Consider the following 25,000-nt stretch of genomic DNA (forward strand, 5'->3'; position numbering starts at 1 on the left):
CAGAGTGTGAATGTGGCACCTTGGAAGTGATGATTTTTTTTTGTGGTAATGATATCATTTTGAAGTGTGAAAACATGTAACTGATGGCCCACCCTATGAGTAGCATGGGTCTGGTGAGAGGGGGATCAGGTCGGAGCATCAATCTGTTTCATGTATGAGTGATTCAGGAGAGAAACCATGGTCCACTTTTTTTGATGCGGTCAAGTTATTTTATAAGTGGTTGAGCTCAACCACTTATTTTAACATTATATTTTGTTCTTAATTTGGGTTTAATTTTTCAAGGTTTCCTTATTGTTCTACAGTGAGCTCAAATGTTTGTTCGTTTTTCGCTGGCTAAATAGGCAGGCATCGCAACCCACCGTGACAGAAATTATGATTAGTTTGAACCTTTTGATCCTTTGCTCAGGTTTTCCCAGGCAAGACTCCTTTCAGCTAGTAGTTAACGTCCATATAAAGACGATCTGTGCATATCTTGAAGCTTAACATTTTTAACGAGTCTAGGTCAAACATTCAACATTCAATGACTTCAAGGTAAACATATGTTGTTATTCATTTGACAAAAGTCACAATTCTGACATTAAGCAGGAAGTACATAGTAAATTGAACACCTTCCTTGACCTGAATCCATTCACGTTTGGGTTTCCATTAACAACAACATGAGTTACGATTAGCCGTGTTGACATGGCCAAGACTCCTACTGCATTCTGGGAAGTTAAGCCACTCTAACCGTGAGCTCTATCTTTGTTTACACAGTGACTGTCATGATAAGAACCGCAGATCTCGACTCCTATTATTGGTGGGGGTTCGGCAGAGTTTCAACAAGACCACCGCACTGTGTGTAAACAACATTAAATATGAAAGACCATGGTGTTGTTTGCGTTATGGAAATAGATGTCATGCATACTTGAGTGAATCCCAATTGATATATGTGCAAATCATTGACATGAATATGATCACATTTTTCGTCTTTCTGGTAGCTCCTTCTATGCTCTATCTTTTTTTGTTATATCTTTCTGTAAACCTTTTGCCTTACGGTTTGGAATACTTTAATGAAGACTTGGTATTGCCTTAAAAGTCCTTGTTCATGGCCATTGAATGGCCTGCTCTGATCACTCTAGCATTGGGAGCTAACCATGGATGTAATTGTTAATGTATGAATGTAGCACTGTCTCTCTTCTAATAGTTTTTGTGAAAATGTGCCACCTGGGGTTGGCAGTCGTCTCTGGCTCCAGGAGCGCTGAATGTTCAGTCTTTGTGGAAAAAAGAAAAAGAAAAGGAGGCTGGACATGTTAATAATCACACAGAGAGAGTGAAGAAAAAAAAACATATGAAAAAACAACAACAGAACAAAACAATTCCACCGTGAACGAAATTTAAGTACTGCATCCGGTGTTCTTTGCCAAAGACTGAATAAAAACCTGGCTTTGATTAAGTTATTCATTTTATTTATTAATTTCTTATATATATATTTATATATAATATATATACATATATGTGTGTGTGTATTTAACAGGGAATATAAATACCTCAACTCAGTATAGTTGAGGTATTTATAGTTTAATGTTGGCTCCAGCGATGAGACAAAAAAATACCAAACCCAGTTTGCCGCCTTGCCCTCCCTACGATGACAGCATTAGCATTCTGACATCGCCGCTCTAATTGGTGTTGTTGGTAAACTCGTGGCTGCGACACAGAGTTTGGGTAGGGCGGAGGAAGAGGATGGCGGATTGGGGGAGGGGGAGGAGGAGAATTTAGTGCTTTAAGGCCTTTTCGCTTATCAGCGTGAGGCAGACGCTGCTTCACTGGCCCTGGCTGACAGGTGTGTGTGTGTGTGTGTGTGTGTGTGTGTGTGTGTGTGTGTGTGTGTGTGTGTGTGTGTGTGTGTGTGTGTGTGTGTGTGTGTGTGTGTGTGTGTGTGTGTGTGTGTGTGTGTGTGTGTGTGTGCGCATGTCTGCTTGTCTGTGTGTCTGTTTGTGTGTGTGTGCATGTCTGTGTGTGTATGTCTGTGTGTGTGTGTGTGTGTGTGTTTGTGTGTGCATACGGCGGAGCAGGTGCAGTCCCCCTCCCTTCTCCCATCTTGAACCCCTTCCCTCCCACACACCCCCGCCTGCTCCCTATCCTGCCGTCCCCTGGTAGGTCCCCCGCCCTGGGAGGCATATGGTGGGAGTGATGGGAGAGGGCTCCAGGCCGCAGGGAGCGCTCCTCTCCCCAGTTCATCTGCTCCAGACGGGGCCCAGTGGGAGAGCCAAGCCCCCCCCCCCCCCCCCGTGGCTGCCAATCTGGGGGCCGTGGAGGGGGGCGGCTGGCTACAGTTCTAGGATGACTGCTCGCCGACAGTGTGTGTGTGTGTGTGTGTGTGTGTGTGTGTGTGTGTGTGTGTGTGTGTGTGCGTGTGCGTGTGTGTGTGTGTGTGTGTTTGTGTGTTTGTGGGATGGGTTTGTGTGTGTATGCATGTAGGACAGCCATGGCTTATTGTGCTGTACAAATTAATTGTACAAACTCAGTCACATTTACTCAACAGAAGTATATGTGGGAGCACAATCGTGTGTGTGTGTGTGTGTGTGTGTGTGTGTGTGTGTGTGTGTGTGTGTGTGTGTGTGTGTGTGTGTGTGTGTGTGTGTGTGTGTGTGTGTGTGTGTGTGTGTGTGTGTGTGTCTGTGGGATTGTGTATGTGTGTACGTGATGTGAGTGTGGGGCCTTGTGAGTGTGTGAGGTTGTGTTTGGGTGTGTGGACTTGCGTGTGTGGGTGCATCTATGCGTGTGGACTCGCGTGTGTATGTGTTTGGCATTTTCCTCATCTTGTTATTGGCAGGAATAAAAACGCCATCTTGTTGAGATTTGACAATCTCACTCGCTTCGAAGCAAACTAATGTGCTGTTTTGTTATGTTATGTAGTCTTAAGAGAGAGAAAGATTAAAAAAAAGGGGTATATTGGCATTCAGGGCCTTGTATAATACGCGAATAACCCCTCCCCCCACTCCCCCCTCTCTCATTTTTATGTGCTCATTTATTATAAGGCGCACCCCATGAATACTGTATGATTAAGTGGCATAATGGACGCATCGGGACTCGTCAAAACAAAAGCAAGAATCCATTTGCGCCCGCTGTAGTAAATCCCACTAGCTTGTCCTTGGGCTAACTTCCAACATGGGACCTGCTGGGGAGTGTGTGAGTACTTGTGTGTCTGTGTGTCTGTGTGTGGTGCGTGTGTCGATAGCAACAGCACAGGCGGGAGGCGGTGATGGTGGAAGGAGCGAGGGACGGAGAAGGAGAGAGAGGGAGGGAAAGTGAAATGATACATGCATGAGGAACAAAGCCAGGAACACCTCTCTCCCCTCTCTCTCTCTCTCTCTCTCTCTCTCTCTCTCTCTCTCTCTCTCCTTCTCTCTCCTGCTCTCACTCTCCTTCTCCTTCCTGCTCTCTCGCTCCTTCTCTCTCCTGCTCTCTCTCTCGCTCTCCTGCTCTCTCTATCGCTCACGCTTTCGCTCTCTCTCTCATTCCCTCTCTCCTTCCTCTCTCTCTCCTTCCTCTCTCTCTCTCCTTCCCCTCTCCCTCCTTCTCTCTCTCCTTGTCGCTCCATCCCTCGCTGCCTCTCTCTCCCATCACGTTTGGTGTCTATCACCGGCTCACAGCTCGTTCCCCGTGCCTCCGAGCAGCTGCCACTTCTGAGTCTGAGGAAAATGAAGGCAGATGAATCAATTTGGCCTGTGGCCCTAAAGTGCACTCGACTGCACCCCAGTCTGGGAGGGAGGGAGGGAGGGAGGGAGGGAGGGAGAGGTGTAGTGGTGGGTGGAGTGGTTTGGGGGGGGGGGGGGGGGGGGGGGGGGGGGGGGGGCGGGGGAAATGAGCCGACGGATTGAGCCGACGGATTGCGCCCGCCATGGCCTCTGAGCGCTAAGGTGAACCCTCCCCCACCCCTCCTCTCCCCTCCTCTCTCCACCTCCAGCCCCCCAAAGCCCCTCCCCCCAGCCAAGCCCCCCCCGTCGCTGGGTTAATGGGGGTGATGGTGCCTTTGCGCTCGACGATGTTCAGAACAAATTAGGGAGAGGGGGGTGGGGGGGGGGGATATTCCATCTATATCAGCCGCATGCGTCCTCTCCCAAAACCTCCTCCCCTTTTCCCCGATCGCGACCTCCCCCTACCTCCCCACCCATATGGCCCGGAGGAGGCGAAACCAGATTAGAGCAGGCCAAGGAGCAAGGAGGGGAGGTGTGTGTGTGTGTGTGTGTGTGTGGGGGGGGGGGGGGGCTCCAGGGCTAATGGGGATTGACACCGGGTCCAACGCTGAGGCACAGGCTCCCTGAGTGGCCCTGACAGGTGACGGCAGGCTGGGGGGGTCTGGTGGCGCTGCTGGCTGGAGGCTGGTGGGTTGGAGGGGGAGGGGGAGCGGGGGGGACTCGGACTCTGCAGGCTCGTTTACCGCCCAGTTGTTTAGCAGACGCTTTGAATAACGACTTTTAATTGTTTTAAATCCATTCGGTTCACGAAGGACATTCGGTTCAGTTCGTAGTGATCTGTACAGGGATCTGTGAGGAGGGGGGGGGGGGGGAAGCTACCTCACCCAGGTTAGACAGAAGGAGTCCCGCATCTCCGGGGTCATAGTGGGGGGGTGGCTGGAGCCCCATTCCCCGGCGCTACGTCGAGCCGCCGCTGCCACGCCCGGTGTCTGCCTCTGTGGGTGTGAGCTGAAGCCCGGGCCCGGTTGCTGCTGCTGAACCGGGGCTAAATGAAGACACTGGAGGACCCTTTGAAGATAATTAAAGAGCACAGAGCGCCGGCCTCCAGAGACGGACCGCAGACATGTTCAATGCCGAGACTAATGGCCCTCATTTCCAGTACATTATTCATGTAACACGCACGACCTGCCCTGCCCTGTGTGTTATTTCCTTGCCTCTCCTGCACCACGCAAAACCTCCAACCCCACCCTCCCCTCCCGTGGCTGCCCACCACTCCTCCCAGCATCGCCCCCCCCCTCCCCCTCCTTCCCAGTACCTAGTGTGAACCTCTCCCCCTCATCCACCCCTTTCCAGGAGACCTCCACCTGTATCTCCACGCGAAACCGCACCAAAGCACACAATCATCAGGAGCCTCCTTAAACAGCAACTCCTCGGAAGCCGCTTCCATTAGCGTCCTCCCCCCCGCAGAGCCTGCGTAGCGTCGCGGCGCGCTCCCCAGCGGCTCCTTAACGATCCTAATGCGTGGCTCCACGTCAACCCTTCAGCTCCCCGACAGAGAGGAACGGCGGCGGCTGTAACCCCGTCCTCTCCAGCTCGCCCTTTAGCATTTAGAGGCAGAAAATAAAATAGGGATAAAAAAAACAAAACAGGAATGACGCCGTGTACTGTCGGGAGCTCAGCGCCAATTAAACACCTCCCCCGACAGGAAATTAGCCCCTTGCCTTAATCACAGACGACCGGGGCTGCCAATCCTTTGTCGACGCCGGCGAATTCCTGCCTGGATCAATTGCTCTCCTGTCCCGCTGAACAATGGCTGAGGGAGCAGTGTGTGCAGGCGGCATCATTAACCCGGCCCGCTAATTAGATGCTCTCTGCTCTGATCAATAGCTGGCCTGATTGCCGACTGGGTAATAGAGCCCTGCCCCCCCCGAGGAGGCGGAAACACTTTAGGCTGCTTCAGAATGGTGTCGGCGGCGCCGAGGCCGCCGGGGGTAAACAATGTCGTCCACAGCTGCACTCGGCGGTGGCGGCGGCGGTGGAGGTGCCGTGACACAGGGCCGTGCGCCGCCGCCCCCCCCTCCCAGACACTTCTCCCCGGCCACCTCCTCCCCCACTCCACCCCCCCCCCCCCCCCACCCCTCCCCTGTTCATACCACTCGCTGAGCAGGATTGCTCTCTGTTTGACGGATAGAGAGAGAGAGAGAAAGGGGATCGGGGGGAGGCCAGAGATAGACAGAAAAAGCGAGAGAGAGAGAGAGAGAGAGAGAGAGAGAGAGAGAGAGAGAGAGAGAGAGAGAGAGAGAGAGAGAGAGAGAGAGAGAGAGAGAGAGAGAGAGAGAGAGAGAGAGAGAGAGAGAGAGAGAGAGAGAGAGAGAGAGAGAATCATAAAATAAGGCTGCGATCTATTTTGAGATTGAAGGAGTGATTAGTCTGACAGCGAGTGGGGAAGCGAGGAGGCAGGGTGAGGCAGAGGGACAGGGCTGGTGATAGGTGGAAGCACAGAACATGATTAGGCCCACCTGCCAGCCTTCTCCTCTGCCTATCTCCTCATGCTGATTGCACAAGGCGGCCATGCCTCGCTCGGCTCTGCTCCACAACCCCCCCCCCACCCTGTCACCACTGACCCTGCCGAGCTGCTAACACCATTAGCCAATCAGCACTGCTGCCCTGGCGCTGGCAGGGTAATTAAAACTGTGTCTGCCTGACCCACTGGCTGCTGGGAAGGAGAGCTGGAAAACACCTCTCCTTCCACTCCCTTTCCAGCTCGCTCTCTCTCTCTCTCTCTCTTTCTCTCTCTCTCTCTCTCTCTCTCTCTCTCTCTCTCTCTCTCTCTCTCTCTCTCTCTTTCTTTCTCTCTCTCTCTCTCTCTCTCTCTCTCTCTCTCTCTCTCTCTCTCTCTCTCTCTCTCTCTCTCTCTCTCTCTCTCTCTCTCTCTCTCTCTCCCCCTTTCACCATCTCTAGCTCTCTCGGTCACTGTCTCTCCTTCTATCTATCTCTCTCTCTCTATCTGTCACACTCTCCCGATAATCCTGTCTCACTCTCGCTCTTCATCTTTCTATCGCTCCCCCCATCTCTCTCTCCCCCCATCTCTCTCTCTCTCTCTCTCTCTCCCTCCCTCTCGCTCTCTTTCATCCCTCCCTTCCTCCCCGTCCCTCCCTCCCAGCCAGGTGGTAGCCTACAGGACCTGTCAGATTAGCTGATGACCCTTTTAATTCCAGCTCTGCCGGGGGCCATAATTGATATTTACCGGCAAAGGTTAATTGCGGCGGTGATCTACTAAATTACAGTGGAGATCTGGAGACCTCTGCAAGCCACCGCGCACACCACCGGGGGAGCCCTGCGCAAGCTGCTAGGCAAATGGATCGCACCCGGCGGCTGTGTTCATGTGTGCGCGTGTGTGTGTGTGTGTGTGTGTGTGTGTGGGGGGGGGGGGGTTTGTGGTTGGCGGGGGCGGTCAGTGCTGGGGCACAGGAGGCTCTGATTGGCCGCCACCGCAGCACCTGTGCAGATTCCTTCTGGTGGGGTGTGCCAGCTTCCCATCTGGCTGGGGATTATGGCAGCACGCCAACCTCAGTGGCGCTTTTTTTTTTTTTTTTGAGCCGGCGCGCACGCCAACACACACCTTGCGGCCCTGGCGTATGCCACAGGAAAACGCTGCGCACAAAGGATACCCGCTCCGATTCGTTAGCACGGCCTCACCCGAAGCCATCAGTGTTTATTCTTTTTATGGTGATACAGTACAGTGCATTGATGCCGGCGTGCTATTAATAGCGACATGTTTATCTTTGGGTGGGGCTGTTTTGACTAGCCAACGTTGCTTTGCATTTAACCCAAGCGCCAACTGATATAAGATATTCGTTATTGCTTCTTTGTTTCCCTGTCATATTTGTTTTATTTATTTAGGGAACTCTTGCTCCAGCACAGTGGATATTGGTTGAGATTAGTGCAGCCGCATGGGTTATGTTTCTCTAGGTTATGATATAGAAATCCGTACCTGAGGGATTGTCTTGTTCGCTACTTGATATTTTAATTCGTAATGTGCTCAAATATACATTTTTATGAAACGTGAGTTGAATCCGCGGTAAATTGCCATCCCCAAATGTGTTTGTTAAGGGTAGCTAGCCACGCTATTAAAAATGGCTTGCACACGCCTCTCCATCAGCACGCCGGCTTCCTGTCTCCTAGCCGTCCCTTTGCACGCCGTGCGCGTACAGCACACGGCGTGTACAGCGTGTCGTCCCCGTGGCTCCCTGCGCTCACCCTGCCCTCCTCCGTCCCGTCTGCAGATCAAACCCCTGGCCCCCCGGCCCGTCACACTCAGCCCCGTGGAGCCCGTGCAGGCGGTGCAGGCGGTGCAGCAGGCGGTGCAGCAGGTGGTGCAGGCGGTGCAGGAGCTCAGCCGACCCAACCGGAGCAACACCAAGGAGCAGCAGCTCAGTGAGGTGAGAACCCCCTCCTCCCCCACCCCCCCCCTGCCTCCCCCCCACCCCGACCACCACCACCACCACCACCATCACACAGACGCAGGCAAGCACACGCACACACACACACACACACACGCACACACACACACACACGCACACACACAGGCACACACGCATACGCACACAAGCACACACACACACACACACACACACACACGCACACACACAAATGGAACGCCTGTGGAAACCAGACCCAGACTATCCATTTACACAAGCCCAGGGGCTCTGAGGTGGTGTTGCCGGGGAGACGGGGGTTAACCCGGGATGAAAAGAGCCAGTCCGGGGCTGGAGCCCCCGCTGTTGTCAGCTCTCACCTCATAAATCCCGCTCGTACTACTGGGCTCTTTTGATGGCCTGGCTGGCTGGTTGCCTGGTTACCTGACTGGCTGGGTGCCTGCTTACCTGATTGTCTGCATCGCTGGCTGGCTTATTGGCGGGCTGAAAAGCCAACTGTCTGGCTGGCTGGCGGGTTGGCCGCCTGAGTGCCTGACTAACTGGGTGACTAGCTGACAGACTGGCAGGCTGACTGACTGGCTGGCTGCCTGGCTGCCTGGCTGGTAACCCACGGAAAATAGCCCCGGAAATGCACCGTTGTAGACCTGACCACTTGGGTCCGGACGGCCTCTGAGACCCTACGGTAGAAGGAGCTCCAGTGATTGGCCTGTCTGCCACCATACGCCAGCTAGCTTAACGGACGGATCGGGTGACAGAGCAAAATGCATGCCGGCTCCAGGGATGGAATAATGCGATTCAGACACAGGAGGAAGTAATGAGAATTTATGCACAATCCCCCAGCGTCTCATTTTAAATGAATGTAGAAATATGTTTCCTAACTAATGCCTGTCAAGCAGACGTCCCAAATCTAACAGAAATTCAATCAGACAGTTAATTTAGCAGACAAAAAGTGGGAGAGGAGAGAGAGGGAGGTTGGAGGAGGAAGATGATAGGGAGGGTAGTGAAATCCCACCAGCAGGAGAGATGATGGAGGGAAGAAGGTTTTAATGAATTTATTAAATGCAACATTCGGAATTCATCATAAAATCCAGCTCACTGGAATAAAAAACAAAAACTCTCCCGGATTAATTTGACTTTCTCTTCTTGCCACCTTTTTTTGTAAGCTATCACTCCCCTGTTATCATTCCCTTTCTGTGTGAGGAACGAGAGATTGTAGTTTGGTATTGTATGCAGTTGTAGTTCTCTGTGTTGTTCAAGGTGAAGAGGCAGGATGATAGAGCAGCCATGGAGCTGGCTGACCACTCGACGCAGAATTTAAGACAAAACATATTGGATGAAAGGCAGGGGCGCGGTTGAGTGTGTGTTCGGGGGTGGCACATGGCTACATGCTGTTATCATCAATGTTTGATGTGGTGTGTGCGTGTGTGTGTGTGTGTGATCTGCTGCAAAATAAATAGAGCGCTTTTCTTTTGCTATCACATTTGTATCTATATCCTTCCTATCTAAACACATATCTCCATTCAGACCCCCTGTACATCCATCAATGCACATACATACATACCGACGTACGACATACATACATACATACATACGACATACATACATACATACATACATACATACATACATACATACATACATACATACATACATACATACATACATACATACATACATACATACATACATACATACATACATACATACATACATACATACATACATACATACATACATACACACATACACACATACATACATACATACATACATGCATAAATGCATACTTTAGCCTACATACAAACTTACAGTACATACTTTGTACACACACACACACACGCACACACAGACCAAGGCTACATGGAGGCAGGCTTGGCGTGAACCTTTGGTACATTTGCATTATTTATGTCGTAAAACTTGTCCTAACATCAGAGTGCCTCGCTGGCTCCAGGAGCTCCTCACTAATGGCGGTGCTTTGGAGATGAGCAGCATCTCTGTTGCGCTCGGCCAGCGTAAAATAGAGACAGATGCAACACTTACGGACTTGGACGCGACCGTCCGAGCGAACAGCCCTGCGTCAATTTAGGGGAGCGGATGTAAATAAGAAAGACAGCCACAGTGTTTGTTGATGGCGATGGGCTCTGGGCCTCATTTGTTTGCTTTGACTTGGTAATTGTGTGGCTTGTTGTGCGACCGGGCTTCGGGGCTGAACCTCACAGGGATTAAGGAAACAATATATCATCACTCTGGCTTCACATACGGGAGGGAGAGCAAGAGTGGAAAGGAGGAGGGAGGGAGGGAGATGGAGGGAGAGACTTGATCGAGGCCCTCCCAGGCATCTACTTCCTGTTTCTCTGGACGTCCTCCCCTGATTGCCTCTCCAACGATTCAGTCAACAGAAAACCAAAAAGTGTTCTTGTTTTTATTTTTTTATTGACAAGCCACGCCCCCTTTGCTGCTGTGGGGTTCTGCGAGGAGAGAGGGAGGGAAGCGGTTGGGCAGAGGATTAGCAGGCGGGATTAGCAACATTTCTCTTCTCCGGAGCTATTTGGTTAACCCTTAAACGCTGCCAGACTCCGCCCCTCCCCTTCTTCTGGCTGCCACTGCCGCCACCATTGACCCCCGCAATCACCACCCCCTCCCCCTCAACTCCTCAGCTCCTCCCCCTTCGCCGCGCCCCCCTCTCAAGGGGGGGGGGGGGGGGGGTTGGAGGCTGCGTTCCTCAATCCTTTTGAAGTCCTAAGCACTGCAGAAATCCATTGAGAGCCATGTATAATGGCTTTTAAGAGAGAGTGTTTAGCTGTATGCCGACCCTATGGCTTATGAACCGCTGGCATTTTAATGGATTTTTTTTTCTTACCCCTCTTCCACTTATTTTTCCCCCCTTCCCCACCACTAAATCCAATGGATTGTCCCTCATTATCATTTAAATAAGCCCCTTCTTTCTGCTCCGAATGCTCAAAGTTGAATGAACTCTGCATAGTAAGGCCAATTCAAAATGGCCTTGGCCCCCCACAGCCGGTTCACACGCACACACACGCACACGCACAGACACACACACACACACACACACACACACTCTCTCGCTCTCTCTCTCTCTCTCTCGCTCGCTCTCTCTCTCTCTCTCTCTCTCTCTCTCTCTCTCTCTCTCTCTCTCTCTCTCTCTCTCTCTCTCTCTCTCTCTCTCTCTCTCTCTCTCTCTCTCTCTCTCTCTCAGTCTCCCTCTCACACACATACGATCACACACACGGGCACACACATTACACACACACACACAGCGGACAAAGATTTGCGTCACAGAAGGCTCTTGGCCTCTCTCTCTCCCTCGCCTCCAGAGTCGGGCGTGAAGGCGGAGCGTACGGTTGAGCGGAGTAGGCAATAGTCTTTTGACTCCCGCATAGCGTGTCTTTCCTGCTCACGGCAGGACCTCTCCCTAATCATCGCCACGGGGGTGCTGCTGTGAATCAGAGGTGGAACACTGGCGTTGATGAGGGCGCCGACCCTCTGAGGAGGTGTGTGGAGTGGGGCCAGAGAGGGGGGGAGGTGGTGCTGGTGGTGGTGGTGGTGGTGGTGGTGTTCGTCGGCTCTGATGGAGGGAGGCCATCAATTGAAGGTGGAAAGCTTTTGGACAAAAATGACGACGCAAGATTACTCCTCCATCGGAGCCCGGGGCGAAGCACGGAATAAAATGAAGCAGTGGGAAAATAAAGGAGGAGATGGGGAGATTGGTATTCTTACCAGGCGCAAGAGCTAGAGAACAGAGGAAAACTCGTTTGTTGTCTCTCGGTCCACAGCCATGCAGTCATGCTGCAGTAGTGGAGAGGAACTGCAAGAAGAGCACCTTGGTGGTTACATTAGAACAACACATTGTTCTAATCTAGACCCTCATACTGCATTAGAACACCACACACTGCACTGGAGCTTCTCATACTGCATTAGAACACTGCACTAGAGCCCCTCATACTGCATTAGAACACTGCACTAGAGCCCCTCATACTGCATTAGAACACCACACACTGCACTGGAGCTTCTCACACGTTAGAACACTACACTAGAGCCCCTCATACTGCATTGGAACACAGCACTAGAGCCCCTCATACTGCATTAGAACACTGCACTAGAGCCCCTCATACTGCATTGGAACACTGCACTAGAGCCCCTCATACTGCATTAGAACACAGCACTAGAGCCCCTCATACTGCATTAGAACACTGCACTAGAGCCCCTCATACTGCATTGGAACACAGCACTAGAGCCCCTCATACTGCATTAGAACACAGCACTAGAGCCCCTCATACTGCATTAGAACACTGCACTAGAGCCCCTCATACTGCATTAGAACACAGCACTAGAGCCCCTCATACTGCATTAGAACACAGCACTAGAGCCCCTCATACTGCATTAGAACACTGCACTAGAGCCCCTCGTACTGCATTAGAACACTGCACTAGAGCCCCTCATACTGCATTAGAACACTGCACTAGAGCCCCTCATACTGCATTAGAACACTGCACTAGAGCCCCTCATACTGCATTAGAACACTGCACTAGAGCCCCTTTTACTTTAATGGGCTTCAAACTGCATTAGAGGGCTGCACACTGTATAATAGGGTCTGCAATAAAAAACTGTATTAAAGAACAACGGGCTTAGTGTTAGGGAGTCCAAGTTTAATACAAAATGTAAGTTAGCAGTTACCAGTGTGAAAATCATACTGAAAGGTCACAAACAAAAAGTAAACTACTAAGAAACTAAGAAAAAAACACAGTGGCTTATAATACCATCAGTGTTATTCGGTCTACGTGCCAACCGGCTGTATCTACTGTATGAGTAAATCTATACATTTCAGCCACCCCCACCGATGCAGATGTCACGCATGTTTTACATTCCAAGTAGCCACTTTTAGACGAATGATGACATGACAGAGTAATAAAAAGTGCATGTAAATGATTTTATTTATTCCGGCTGCCATGGGATCTGAGCTGTCGCCCCACTTGTGAAAAAAAAAACAATAACACTAAACCTCAAAATGCAATATCCGAGTTCACTCTGCATCCCATTACCACGTTATCTCCAGATGCAACGGCTCAATCCGGGCGCACATGTCCGTCAATCGACAGAGCCGCACTACAAACTTTCTTTATCATCTTGTCAATCGTCGGTCATCCGTCCCCCCCCCCCCCCACCCCCACCCCTGTCGTCGGCAACGGGGCCGAAACCTTTCCCCCCCCGGCAAATAATCAAACACTCTCGCCGCATCGGTTACCGGGCGAGGACTCCTCAGACGGAGTCGCTGGGCGGGCGTGAGCGATGGTTCGTAGCGAGAGCCGCAGTCTGTTTCCCCCGGCCCGGGCCAGAATGGATGGGAGGGGCATGGCGGGGGAGGGTAAAAGGTTAACGTGAATATTGATATTAAAGGGCCGTCGCTTCATCATGTCTATGTCAGCCAGCGAAACACTTCTTAAAGGTCATCCCTGTTCTGCTCTCTCTCTCCCCACAGAGCTCCACTCACTCGCTGTCAGGCCGGGGCTACTCGGTAAGTGACATTTTCATGCTTCACGGGCTTTTACGGAGGAATTACAATTTCCAACGAGCCGCTTTATGGCCTGGGCGCCCCGACATTTTAATTATGTTAAATAGAGTAATGGTGAAATCATGATATGAGGGACATTACTCCTGGCTGACTGGCTGATTCAATTGTGGGAAAGGTGTCCTGCGCTGCCTCGGTGAGCAGGAGGTTTCTCTTTATAGACATCAGTCATGTCTGTCCGCCCAGTGAGACAGGCTGGCTTGGCTGTCTGTCAGACACTCGCGTCCTCTCCCGCTGATGGAGCGAAATATAGGGTGCGATCCCCATGAAACACATGGCGGCGTGCACCGGGGACCGGGGGGGTTGAATGTTGGTCAGGGTAAATGGGCCCGGGATGAATACGTCCAAAGGTGTTCTGAAGACACGTATTTTTTTCCGCCCCAAAATTACAGTTTTCTCGCATCTCCTATTTGACACAGTGTCAGAGCCAGACATCTTTTGTTCTTGGGAACGCATTGCATTGCATCATGCCTGGTCTGAGTCATGCATGTGCGTTGCACACACGCTCACCACCCCAAGCCTGCACGGTAATGGTGTTTGACAGTCTGGGGGCAATGTCCTTAATGCTCTGGGCTTTGAGCATGATTTCGTAACAGGAATGTTCTCTTTAAGTGCGCGACTCTTGGCTGATGAGTGACATATGGCGGTTCTCATCGCAGCATAGAAGCAATCATCCCTAGAATCAAACCAAAAAGTATAAATGGTTTGTCACTGTTAATCTGCCTCAAAGGACCGCAGCCCGAGTGCTGAACAAAGCTTAACTGGAATAGGCATTGATCTCTGCGAGTCTTTTTTTTCTTTCCATCTTCCCTTTCTTTGATTCCTTTTTCGGTTTTCTTCTTCTTTTTGCTGTTATTCGTCTTCTCCCCTTCGTAATGCAACGTGTCACGTCCCTATTCCCATGCGGACACATTTTTGGAGACAGATGAAAATAAACAAGACCTCCCGAAAAAAGAGCTTTGGGCTCAAACTGTCAGTTTGAGTTGCCGTGGAAACGGGGTCTTCCCTTCATCTGAAAATACGAATGGGCAGACAGAGAGAGAGAGAGAGGGAGAGAGGGAGAGAGAGAAATGGAGAAAAAGAGAGAGGGAAGAAGACAGAGAGAAGGACAGAAGCAGAGACGAAAGGCAAAAAAAGAGGGGGTTGGCTAGGCCAGGGAGGGAGGAAGTCTTAGTTCGTCCAATTCTCCTATATCTGGCTGCCTTATGGCGCTATCATCTGTGTTTGACCCTTGCTCTGCCGGCACCTCCTGGGCGCCCTCATGCCCACTCCCTGCTCTTGGACCCTGGAGCCCACTCAAGGCCCCTTTAGAGCAGGCTCTCCATGGTTCTGGAGCTCCATGGCTGCCAGCAGGATGAGAGGCAGGGGTGAAGGGCAGGACCTACCCAGCAGCTTGCTGGAAAATGAGAGGTCCGGGGGCAAGGGGGCCGCAGCCTGGACATGGAAAGGCGGAGGATGTCCAAAGGAGGAGGAGGAGGAGGAGGAGGAGGTGAGGGCTTTTTTGCATGGGAGGCCAAAGAGCAAGAGAGAGGTGGGGTTTGCAAAGAGCAGAGCAGAGTAGAGTCGACGCTAGGCATGAGGCGAGAGCCTTGAAGCCAAGGCAGTGATGCAAACAACAGAAGGTTTCTCCCTGCCAGCTCCCATTGCCATCTCCTTCATCACTCCCATAGAAACACCTCGGGCCAGGGGAGGGGTTCGAGGGGGAGAAGGAGGGAGCTGTGGTTTGGGTGGTGGAAAGGTGGGGGTAAAGAAATCTAATTTCAACATCACTTGTTTTTTTTGGCGACTATATGTCTGTTTTTATGTTGCCTCTCAGGCTCTGGTCTTTACCGGAATGGTTTATTGAGGAACGTAAATAAATGATTCTCGCTGCGTCGGTCTCAAGCTCATAAAAGGAATCGGAGCAGCGAATGGCATTCACCTTTTAACTAGGATGGAGCGCCCAGGCTTATGCATACAGGCAACATTGGATGGGTTTTTTATTTGACTAATTCAGTTTTATTGGGTGTACAAGGTATGCGGTGTGTTTGAGTACCCGTTTTTATTGGCCAATAGCAGGGAAAGAAAACACAGACATATTGTGGAGCGCCGTCGTACCATTTCTCTGAGCAGTACCAGAACACTTTCCATTCATGGACCAAAGCAAACATCCCCGTCGCTATCTTTTATAAGTCATTTTTTATGCACATTCAAAATATCTCCTCTTTTGCCAGCCACCGTGACTCCCTTTGATGGAATGTGTCACACGGACACAAGCAGCTCATTTTACTTTTTAATCTAGTGTGGAATGTGGCTATGAAGTTTTAGTTGAGTGTGGGCGTCTTAAAGCTTTAATTCTTACATTCTTCCTCTGTGCATCTGTGTGGTTAGCTGCCTTCACCCCGCTCGTCGCCTGCCCGTGTCATGGTTTGCTTTTCCAATTGATGCTGTCGCTACAGATGGGATTGAAACAGCCATGTGCCTCACTGATACAGACACACACACGCACAGACGCACACACACACTTAAACAGACGCACACACACTCACACCCACACACACACATACATACTCATGCTCTCTCACACACACACACACACACATACACATACACATACACATACACACACACACACACACACATACGCACATGTACACGCGCACAGTCGCACACACACACACACACACATGCACACGTGAACACACGCACTGACACTCACACTCACACACACACATACATACTCATGCTCTCTCACACACACACACACACACACACACACACACACACACACACACACACACACACACACACACACACACACACACACACACACAATCTTCGTAGAGGCTTATCTAGTGCACCACTTTTGACGGTTGAATCCATGAGTAATATAGGTACCTTCAGCCATGAAACCCACTATCTTCGGGTGGTGGGTTCCACTATTTCAACAACCTTTCCTACTCTCTCTCTCTCTCTCTCTGTCTGTCTCTCTCTCTCTCGCTCTCGCTCTCGCTCTCTCTCTCTCGCTCTCGCTCTCGCTCTCTTCTTTCTCTTCTTTCTCTTCTCTCTCTCCAACAGGCATACTTCAGTAAATTCTCTGCCATCTTGTGGAGATAGTGTGTGTGCTTGGCTCGGCACTGAAGATAGACTGTGTGTTGTTTATCCTCCTCAAGGCCTCTGTGATGGCATTCCTCACAACAAAACCCTCAACCCATTCAGTCCATGCAACCCACCACCATCTTAGAGTAGAACAGCGGTAATCGCCTTGCTGTCCACACACCTACTTCCCCATTGAAGTGGAGCTCAAGATCTTCCCTCTTCTTTAGAATGTATTGTCCAAGGTTTTTTCCCTGTTCCTAATTCATCCCACAAAATGTCAATGTTTACAGCTGGGGAAGATGTGAACGACAAAGAAATCGGTTATGACCAAAAAAAAAAAATGGACGATATTATTTAGGGAATCGTTTTTGTTGTTCAAACTGGAGAACAGAGACGTCAGTGTTCACCCCCCCCCCCCCCCCGTACAGCGTGCTGTACAAGTGGCCACTTCAAACTGGACTCTATGTGGGTTCTTTTCTAAAAAGAGCCGGTGGTTTTAATTGATTTGGCATTCAAGACCTCCACATTGTTCCAAACGCATCTCATTTGGCTCACTACGCTTTGTGCAAGATCTTTATCAAATACACGGATTATGTCAGTTAATTATGATAGGAGCTATTAAAAGGCTCCACGCTTTATTTAACCAAGCGGGACGAGTCAATGGATTAAATCCTAAAAGCGTTGATTGAGGGGAAATTGAGTTGAAATTAGACATTATTATACAGTCAACGAATGTTTTAACTGTACATTTTAATTCCCCTTAACTAATAATGGAACAATTTGCACTCTTATCTTCTCACTCTATAAAACATCTCCCTTCCCTGTCTGGAGTCCTTTAGCAAGCCTGCCTTCCCTCCCTCCCTCCTTTCACAGCCTGAGCGCCCCCAGCAGTTTGCAGGTGTTCCCCCACCGACGGCACGGCACAGGGGGAAAATTAGTGGAGGAACCCGGCCGCCCAGCTGGAGAGGGCTGGGGCCCTGACATTGTGTCGGCCCCCGGGGGTGTGGGGCCCCTGCCTGTCAGCGAAGGCCCTCTCCACAAGAGCCCCCCCCCCCCCCCCCGAAAAACCTATTTGTTTATCCGTGTGTGCGGGCCCCCTTGCTTTCGAGTCCCCGCTGCTCAACGCGCGCGCCGGGGAACCCAGGCTGTTGCCGCTAGCAACAGATAAAAATTGCTGTTAACCACAGCAGGCCCCACAACACATCAATCAAGTGGGCTGCAGATAAAGGCTTTGGGGGCTGCGGTGACCAGGGCGGTATGGGCCGGTTTAAAAATCCCTTTTCCAGTGGATGAGCGCACACTGGCGGCTGGGCAGAGAGGGCCGCTATCCTTCAAAGGAGGGGAGAGGAGGAGAAGAGGGGAAGCCCTTTTTTTTTTTCCAGCCGTGTGGACGGGGCCCCGGTTTTTGTTCTAATGGAGATGCATGAGAGCGCCTCAACACAGGGGGGACTCTGGGAGGGGTCATTTAAATAAAGAGGCGACACGGTGAATTAGTGTTGACCGAGGCCTGCGCGGATCGAGCCGGTGCGTGGTGGCGGTTGTTCCAAATGAACTCTTAATTGCTCCTGCCTCTTGGCTTTGCCGTCCCGCGGCCTGTCGAAGAGTCGGGGACGTTTGGCTCCGCTGCGTTCAAGCACCTCCCTCTCCCAACCCCCGTCCATCCGTCCGTACGTCCGTCCGTCTGTCCCCCCCCTCCCTTTGTTCGATTAGAATGGAGACCGCCGATTAGAAAGGCCCAGGAGCACCCCCCTCCCACCCTGCCCAAGTCCCAGGGGGACATTACCCCGCAATATCTCCCAGCAGAGGCGTGTTGAATGGTTCGACCTTCCTCCATCTCCCTTTTTTTTTTCCACTCGCCCTTAACGGAGAAATATGGTGATGACTTTGGTGGCCGGTTAATGAAAAAGAACAATACCGATATTTTCTTACATTAAATCTGGTTAATGTATTCCCAGCGAGGCTCTGTGCTATCGCCTAGCTTGGAGCTCGTCCAAATGAAACACAGGTTCTTTTGGGGAAAACCATTAGCAGCCCAGCCCCCCCCAACCCCCATACACACCCTCCCCAAACCCACACACACACACACACTCACACTCACTCACTCACTCTACTCTCTGAAGCCCGGACTTGATCATCATGTCTCTTGGTTGGTTCGGGATACATTGTCCCCTAAATTCTCATCCCCCACCTCACTTTGAGGCAAATGGTTCCATAACACAACGATCAAAAAGCACTCTGAGGATTTGTTTACCGTGCTGCTCTCTCTCGCCATTAAGTTTCGCTGTAGCGCTTTAGACAAATAAAGTGATAATTCCACTTTATCATATGTTACATAAAACACAATCAAACGGCAATTACATGCTCCCTCTATTTGCGAGCGCGCCCAACGCCGATGTGTACGTTTTAATGAGCGCGGTAATGAATGCTCTGGGTATTTGGCAAGTCTCTGAGATGTTGCCTGGGCTTTTTATGGCCCCCCCATTATAACGCACAATTTGCATCAGCGCATTACAATGCTCCATATCATTATGGCGCGCTGAGGCTCGATCATAAATTAGAGCTCCAATTACAAACTTCTATCTGGGAGCTGGGGGAAGGATCTGCTGGCAGCCCAACAGAGGCAGCCAGGGGAGCCCAGGGCGTCCTGTGGGTCACGGGCGCGATGGTAGCGCGCACATACGTGCACAACGCTTGTGCGAACGCACGCACGCAGACAGACACACACACACACAAACACACACACACACACACACAAAGGCAGACACACATACGCATGTAGGCAGACACAGGAAAACACATGCGCTAAGAGGGACGCACACACTCACACACGCACTAACATGCACACGCACACACCTGCACACATATTCACACACAACTATACACTGCTCGCAGGGAAGCCCTCTGTTCTAATGGTGCGGTTAGCTTTGCATCCGTGATTGTCGTACAGCATGCTAGTCTGAAGCTAATATGGCAAGAGTTATTTTAAAGCGTACAGGGAAATAATTTTGCGTGATTCTTGCCTGTTCCTAATAGAACAACCTGAGCATGTATATTAACATTATCAGGATGTCTTGTCTACTGAATTTCTCCTGACTTCATTAAACACAACAATATATCGGTCTCTCTCGGTCTCTCTCTTGTTCTTACTCTTTCTTTCCAGCTTTTTATTTTCTTTCAGCGTGATTGTTCTCTGGAGGCTGCCTAATAAATCACTGGGATTTATCACGCCGTAGCTTATTAATTCATCGCCACCAGAGTAATATTAGTCTCTGTCATTTAAAGACGCCAGCAAACGTGGCAGTGCTGGTGGTGGGTGATGATGAGTGGCCTTGTTAAATTGAGCAAATAAGAGACACAAAGAATATAACCAAAGTATTAGATTCCTACACGTTGCACATTTTGTCATCACTGGCCGCTATGACTATAGCTTGTGCTAACGCACTCGCTAATGCTGCCCCTAATACTGACACCTCGCATCCAGACAACAGCATCCGGCGACTCACCATCGACTCCGTTAGCTTCTCGCACGTACGGCGGACGTGCGTGCGCCAGTGCGCCCGTGCAGACAGAGGGAACAGGGAGCAGCGTCACCGTGACGACCGTAATCCGCAGCCCACGGTCAAACCTTTGCAGGGGCGGCAGGGGGGGGTAGAACAAAGACTCAGGTAACAGATCGCTTCAGGCGCCCGGCAGGCGGAAAAGAAACACCACCCCCCTCCCCTACCACCTACCCCCGCTCCACGGCGCTACCCCCCCCCACCCCTGACACCACCACCACCACCACCACCACCTCCATCACACGAAGCCGCTAGCCTCCTGTACACTGCTGATGAGACAAAGGGCCCCGGGCCCCTTTCCCCCGCCCCCCTGAACCCAGCAGAGCCTCCTGCCGCCACGCCAACAAAGGCTGATGGGGAGGAGAGCCCGGGGCAGGCCCGTCTCCACAGCTGAGCTAAAATGTTCCCTTTCATGGCCTCTGTGGATTTTGCACCGTGGGATTGTAGCGGGGCAGAGGAATTAAACGACTCCTCGCCCTCGCCGCAGTCTGCCGTCTTCCTGCCAGAGCTGATACCACGTCTTCTTCGTCTTCTTCGTCTTCTTCTTCTTCTTCTTTTTTTTTTCCATTATAATTCACCAGTGTTTTTTTTTTCTTTCTTTTTGTTTTTGTAACTTCTTGCTCTTTCGCTGTTCACACCTCCCACGTCGTTTTACGAGGCTAATTTCGCAAGCTATACGAAGCTCCACTTGTAGCAGGTTGGGGGGTGTGAGCTGATGTTTAATTCATAGTTTCCATCTTTTGCATTTCTGCCCTTGAATAGCTTTACGATCAAACGCACGCTTCCTCGTCTGTGGCAAGAAAGAAAAAACAGCACCCCGGCGTAGTCAGAGTTCAAGAGATTAAGATACTGTATTTTACACTCATAAATACCCCCTGAGCATTTTTTTGTGCCGTTGTTCATGCTTGTATACACCAGCGAGGGGTTAACGCCTAAGAACTCTCCTCAACTCTTTCACTCACACGCACGCAGACACACACGTGCACATGCACACACACATCAAAAGGCACACACACACACACACACACACACACACACACACACACACACACACACACACACACACACACACACACACACACACACACACACACACACACACACACACACACAGAAACACACAGACACACACACACCCACACACCTACACAAGGGCACGCATATAGACATGCGCGCACACACACACACACACCAAACACCACACACCCCACACAGTGCGCCTTTATCCAAAACCTTTACTGAAAAGTTTTAAGTAGGTCATGTTCTACCATTTGTCTTCTAATCACTCAGAAAAACCTCCAACAAAGAGCCACAAGCTGGTCTCCTGGGACTCCAGTCAGCAACATTCATTTGAGGCCCCTCTCTCTCGTCTCGCTGGTTTCCAGTGTCTCTCTGCCTCTCATTCTCTCTCTCTCTACTTCTGGCATTAGCCGTGTAACTTCACCACCGCCACCACAAACCATTGCAGAGGAAGTCTGCCATGACACCGCCTCCTTGGTCCTGCTCCTTATCTGGGCGTGAGGTGTCACTTCAGGGACCAGGAGCGGGGAACTGATACCTGATGGGGTAAAAGAGAGAGCCGGGCTCGGGCCTGGGGGGACCCAGCAAGGGGTACAAAGTCTGCTAGCCATGCATACCTTTCTATCTCCCTCTTGTTCAATCTGTCTCTGACTCTGTCTGTCTCTCTCTGTCTATTGCTGTCTCTCTGTCTCATTCTTTCCCCATTTCTCTTCTCTCTCCCTCTCTTTATCTCTCTCCCTCTCTCTCTGCCCCATCTCTCTCTGCCTCTACCTCGTTTCCTGTCGCGTTGTCTCTCTTGGCCTCTCTTGGCTGACTGAAACAATAAACACGGTGGTTTGCAGAGGCGCGGGCCCTGTGGTCTGGCCCCGGGACCCTGCTATGCCCTTGTGGCTAACGGATGTGACTCACAGGTACAGAACCACATCTATCTTTAACATCCTGTTATACTGAGCCGATAGCGTGTGGGCACTCGCTTTGGCGGAGCGGGCGTCCAAAACCCCCCCCACATTCGCTGTACCTGCTATATGTACAGGCCCCGGGCCAGGCTGTCCTTGGCTCGCCTGTCGACTTCACCCTATGTGCTCTCCCCGAGGGCGAGCAGATTGTGGAACCTGGTGAGGGGGTCTGTGTGTTTTAGATAGATGAGCTTAATGGTGATTGCGTTTGGTTTGTTCGGTGGCTAGCAGCGGCGGCGCGGTCCCTCCTCGGGGGTCCTCGTGGCAGATGTCGGCGCTGCCAGTCTGGGGTGGGGAATAGCCTCTCAGAGCCTCTCAGAGCCAGGCCCGGGGAGAGCGAGGGTTGGGGTCGGATCACATTTAATGTGCATCGTTTTATAAATTTTTTGGTGATGGATTTTTATCATTGTGTCACAATTGAATTTCCGAATTGTTTAGGCGGGGGGGGGGGGGGGGGGAACTAACCACTGAGTTAGTTCCGTATGTGTTTGCGTGTGCTCGTGTATAGTTTTGTGTCACCACGCTAATCACACTAATTTGGCTTAACGTTGACGCCCCTTGATTGGGAGTGTCAACCACACAAATGCATATAATAAAAAAAAATAAAAAAAAATGTTAATCAATCGCCAGCTCCGCCTTCCTGCTTTCAACCGAGCCCAACAACCACACCCACCAGCACCCCGGCACAGTCTGTCCCCCAGCATCCCCCACCGGCCTCCCCTCCATGAGTGGTTGGCCTTGGCTGCGATTGCCCCCGAGCCTGGCCTGCCATCGCAGTGGGTTCCCGGGCGCCCCTCCGCCCAGTCTGGCCCGCGCTGCCAGCCAGCCTCCTGCTCCACCGAGGCTCCACCGCCTTCATTACGCCTGCCAGATGGGCTGAGAATTAGATCCAAACTCCCACCACGGGAGGGAGGGAGGGAGGGAGAGCTGGGGGGAGACGGACGGCGTGCTTGTGGGAGAGGGAGGAAGACGAGCGAGGGGGGGTAAGAAGGGTGAAGAAAGTAATGTTTTTTTGTTTTCATTTAGGTTGCAAGTTATTACGTTTTAATGTCACACCCCTGGGATGCGGCGGCATTAAATGCCTGTTCTTGAATAATCGACGCTAACCGCAAGCAAATGCTGGGGAGAAATGAAATTAGTGAGCGCAGCAATTTGGCACAGTGATTATGGGCTCCTCAGAGGCACTTCCTGATGATTTAAGAATGCTAACATTTAAGCAAGTCGGATCTCATTACTCTTCAAGGTTAAATCTTGCTGTGGCGGAGGGGAGGCAGCTGCTTTATTGGAAATAAGGTTTTGCTCTCTCTCTCTTGCTCTCTTGCTCTCTTGCTCGCTCTCGCTCTCGCTCTCGCTCTCGCTTTCGCTTTCGCTCTCGCTCTCTCTCTCTCTCTCTCTCTCTCTCTCTCTTGCTCTCTTGCTCTCTTGCTCTCTCTCTCTCTCTCTCTCTCTCTCTCTCTTGCTCTCTTGCTCTCTTGCTCTCTCTCTCTCTCTCTCTCTCTCTCTCTCTCTCTCTCTCTCTCTCTCTCTCTCTCTCTCTCTCTCCCTCTCCCTCTCCCTCTCTCTCTGCCTTGCCATCTATCTTTTTCTCTCCATCCACCTCTTTAACGCTCCCTCCCTCCTCCAGCTCCCTCTCAATCTCTCGCTCTCTAACGCCATCCCATCTCTCTCCCGTCCCTCCCTCCCTCCCTCCCGTCCCTCCCTCCCTCCCTCTCTCGCTGTCTCATTGTATCGCTCTCTCGCTCCCCGTCTCTCTTTGTTGGTGCTGTCTCTCTCCCTGCTGGAGCGGTGCCTGGTGGCTGGGGGTGGAGGTCTGTTAGGCCCGCTGACACCTGGTGCCAGCTCCAAATTGGATCAGCGATAACTGGCTTCAGCCGAGGCGTCATTTGTCCTCCATCACTCCCCCGCTACGTATAAACGCTGTCGCGCTTGTTACCCGCTTCCTCTTCCTGGTCATGACACGCGGCGACAACGACTGCTTGACAAGGTTGTGCGGGCGACAAAACAAAACAATTCCTCTCCTCTTCTTCTTCCGGGCGTGTTCGTGTGTGGGTGTGGATCTATTCGACAGCGTTTTTCCGGAGCGCGGCGAATTCCCTGTTTTTAATTCTGTAGCGTTCTGTCCTTTCTCTTCCGTTTCTTGAAGCTCCTTGTGGAAGCTGAAGCCATTTTCCAGGTCATTTCCCATCCTGGCACCCTCTGCCAGTCCGGTGTTTATCTAAGCCCGCCATTCACATCTGTTTCTCCGTGCTAACCCTCATCCAATTAGAGGTCTGCAGTCAGTGGCCTATGCGCTCCATGAGCACAAACACATAAACAAACACACACTGGCACTCACCTACACGCATGCAAACAAAGGCACACACACGGCCACATAGACACACACCTCGCCACGGGTACTGAGCAATATGGATTCATGCATTCTCTCCTCCATTACGCGGCGCCAGATCTTTTAAGCGTGTTTCCCCCACCGCACACGTGTGGACAGGGATCAGCTGGGCAACTGACAGACGATGAGGATGTTGAGCCATTGATGGGGGGGGGGCTGGGGGGGTCGTGTGCAGGATGCAGATGCACTCTGCTGCCGCTTCACCACCACCGTGGTAAAGTATCGATCCAGCCACCCCAGGGTTGAGTACGTTGGGGATAAGGGGGGTTTAGTTTAATCTCGCCGGTTGTGGGAATACAG

The 25,000-nt window shown here is 51.3% G+C and overlaps 1 protein-coding gene across 1 annotated transcript in view; it reads left to right on the forward strand.

The window, feature by feature from the left end:
* Positions 1-25,000, forward strand: part of fbrsl1 (fibrosin-like 1) — a 263,194-nt gene that overhangs the window by 96,337 nt on the left and 141,857 nt on the right. The window contains exons 3-4 of the mRNA XM_056592471.1: positions 7,964-8,119; positions 13,614-13,649. Of these exons, the coding sequence (XP_056448446.1) occupies positions 7,964-8,119; positions 13,614-13,649 (192 nt within the window). The remainder of the gene's footprint in view (positions 1-7,963; positions 8,120-13,613; positions 13,650-25,000) is intronic.

Source organism: Gadus chalcogrammus, chromosome 6 (genome assembly GCF_026213295.1).
Source record: "Gadus chalcogrammus isolate NIFS_2021 chromosome 6, NIFS_Gcha_1.0, whole genome shotgun sequence".
NCBI lineage: Eukaryota > Metazoa > Chordata > Actinopteri > Gadiformes > Gadidae > Gadus > Gadus chalcogrammus.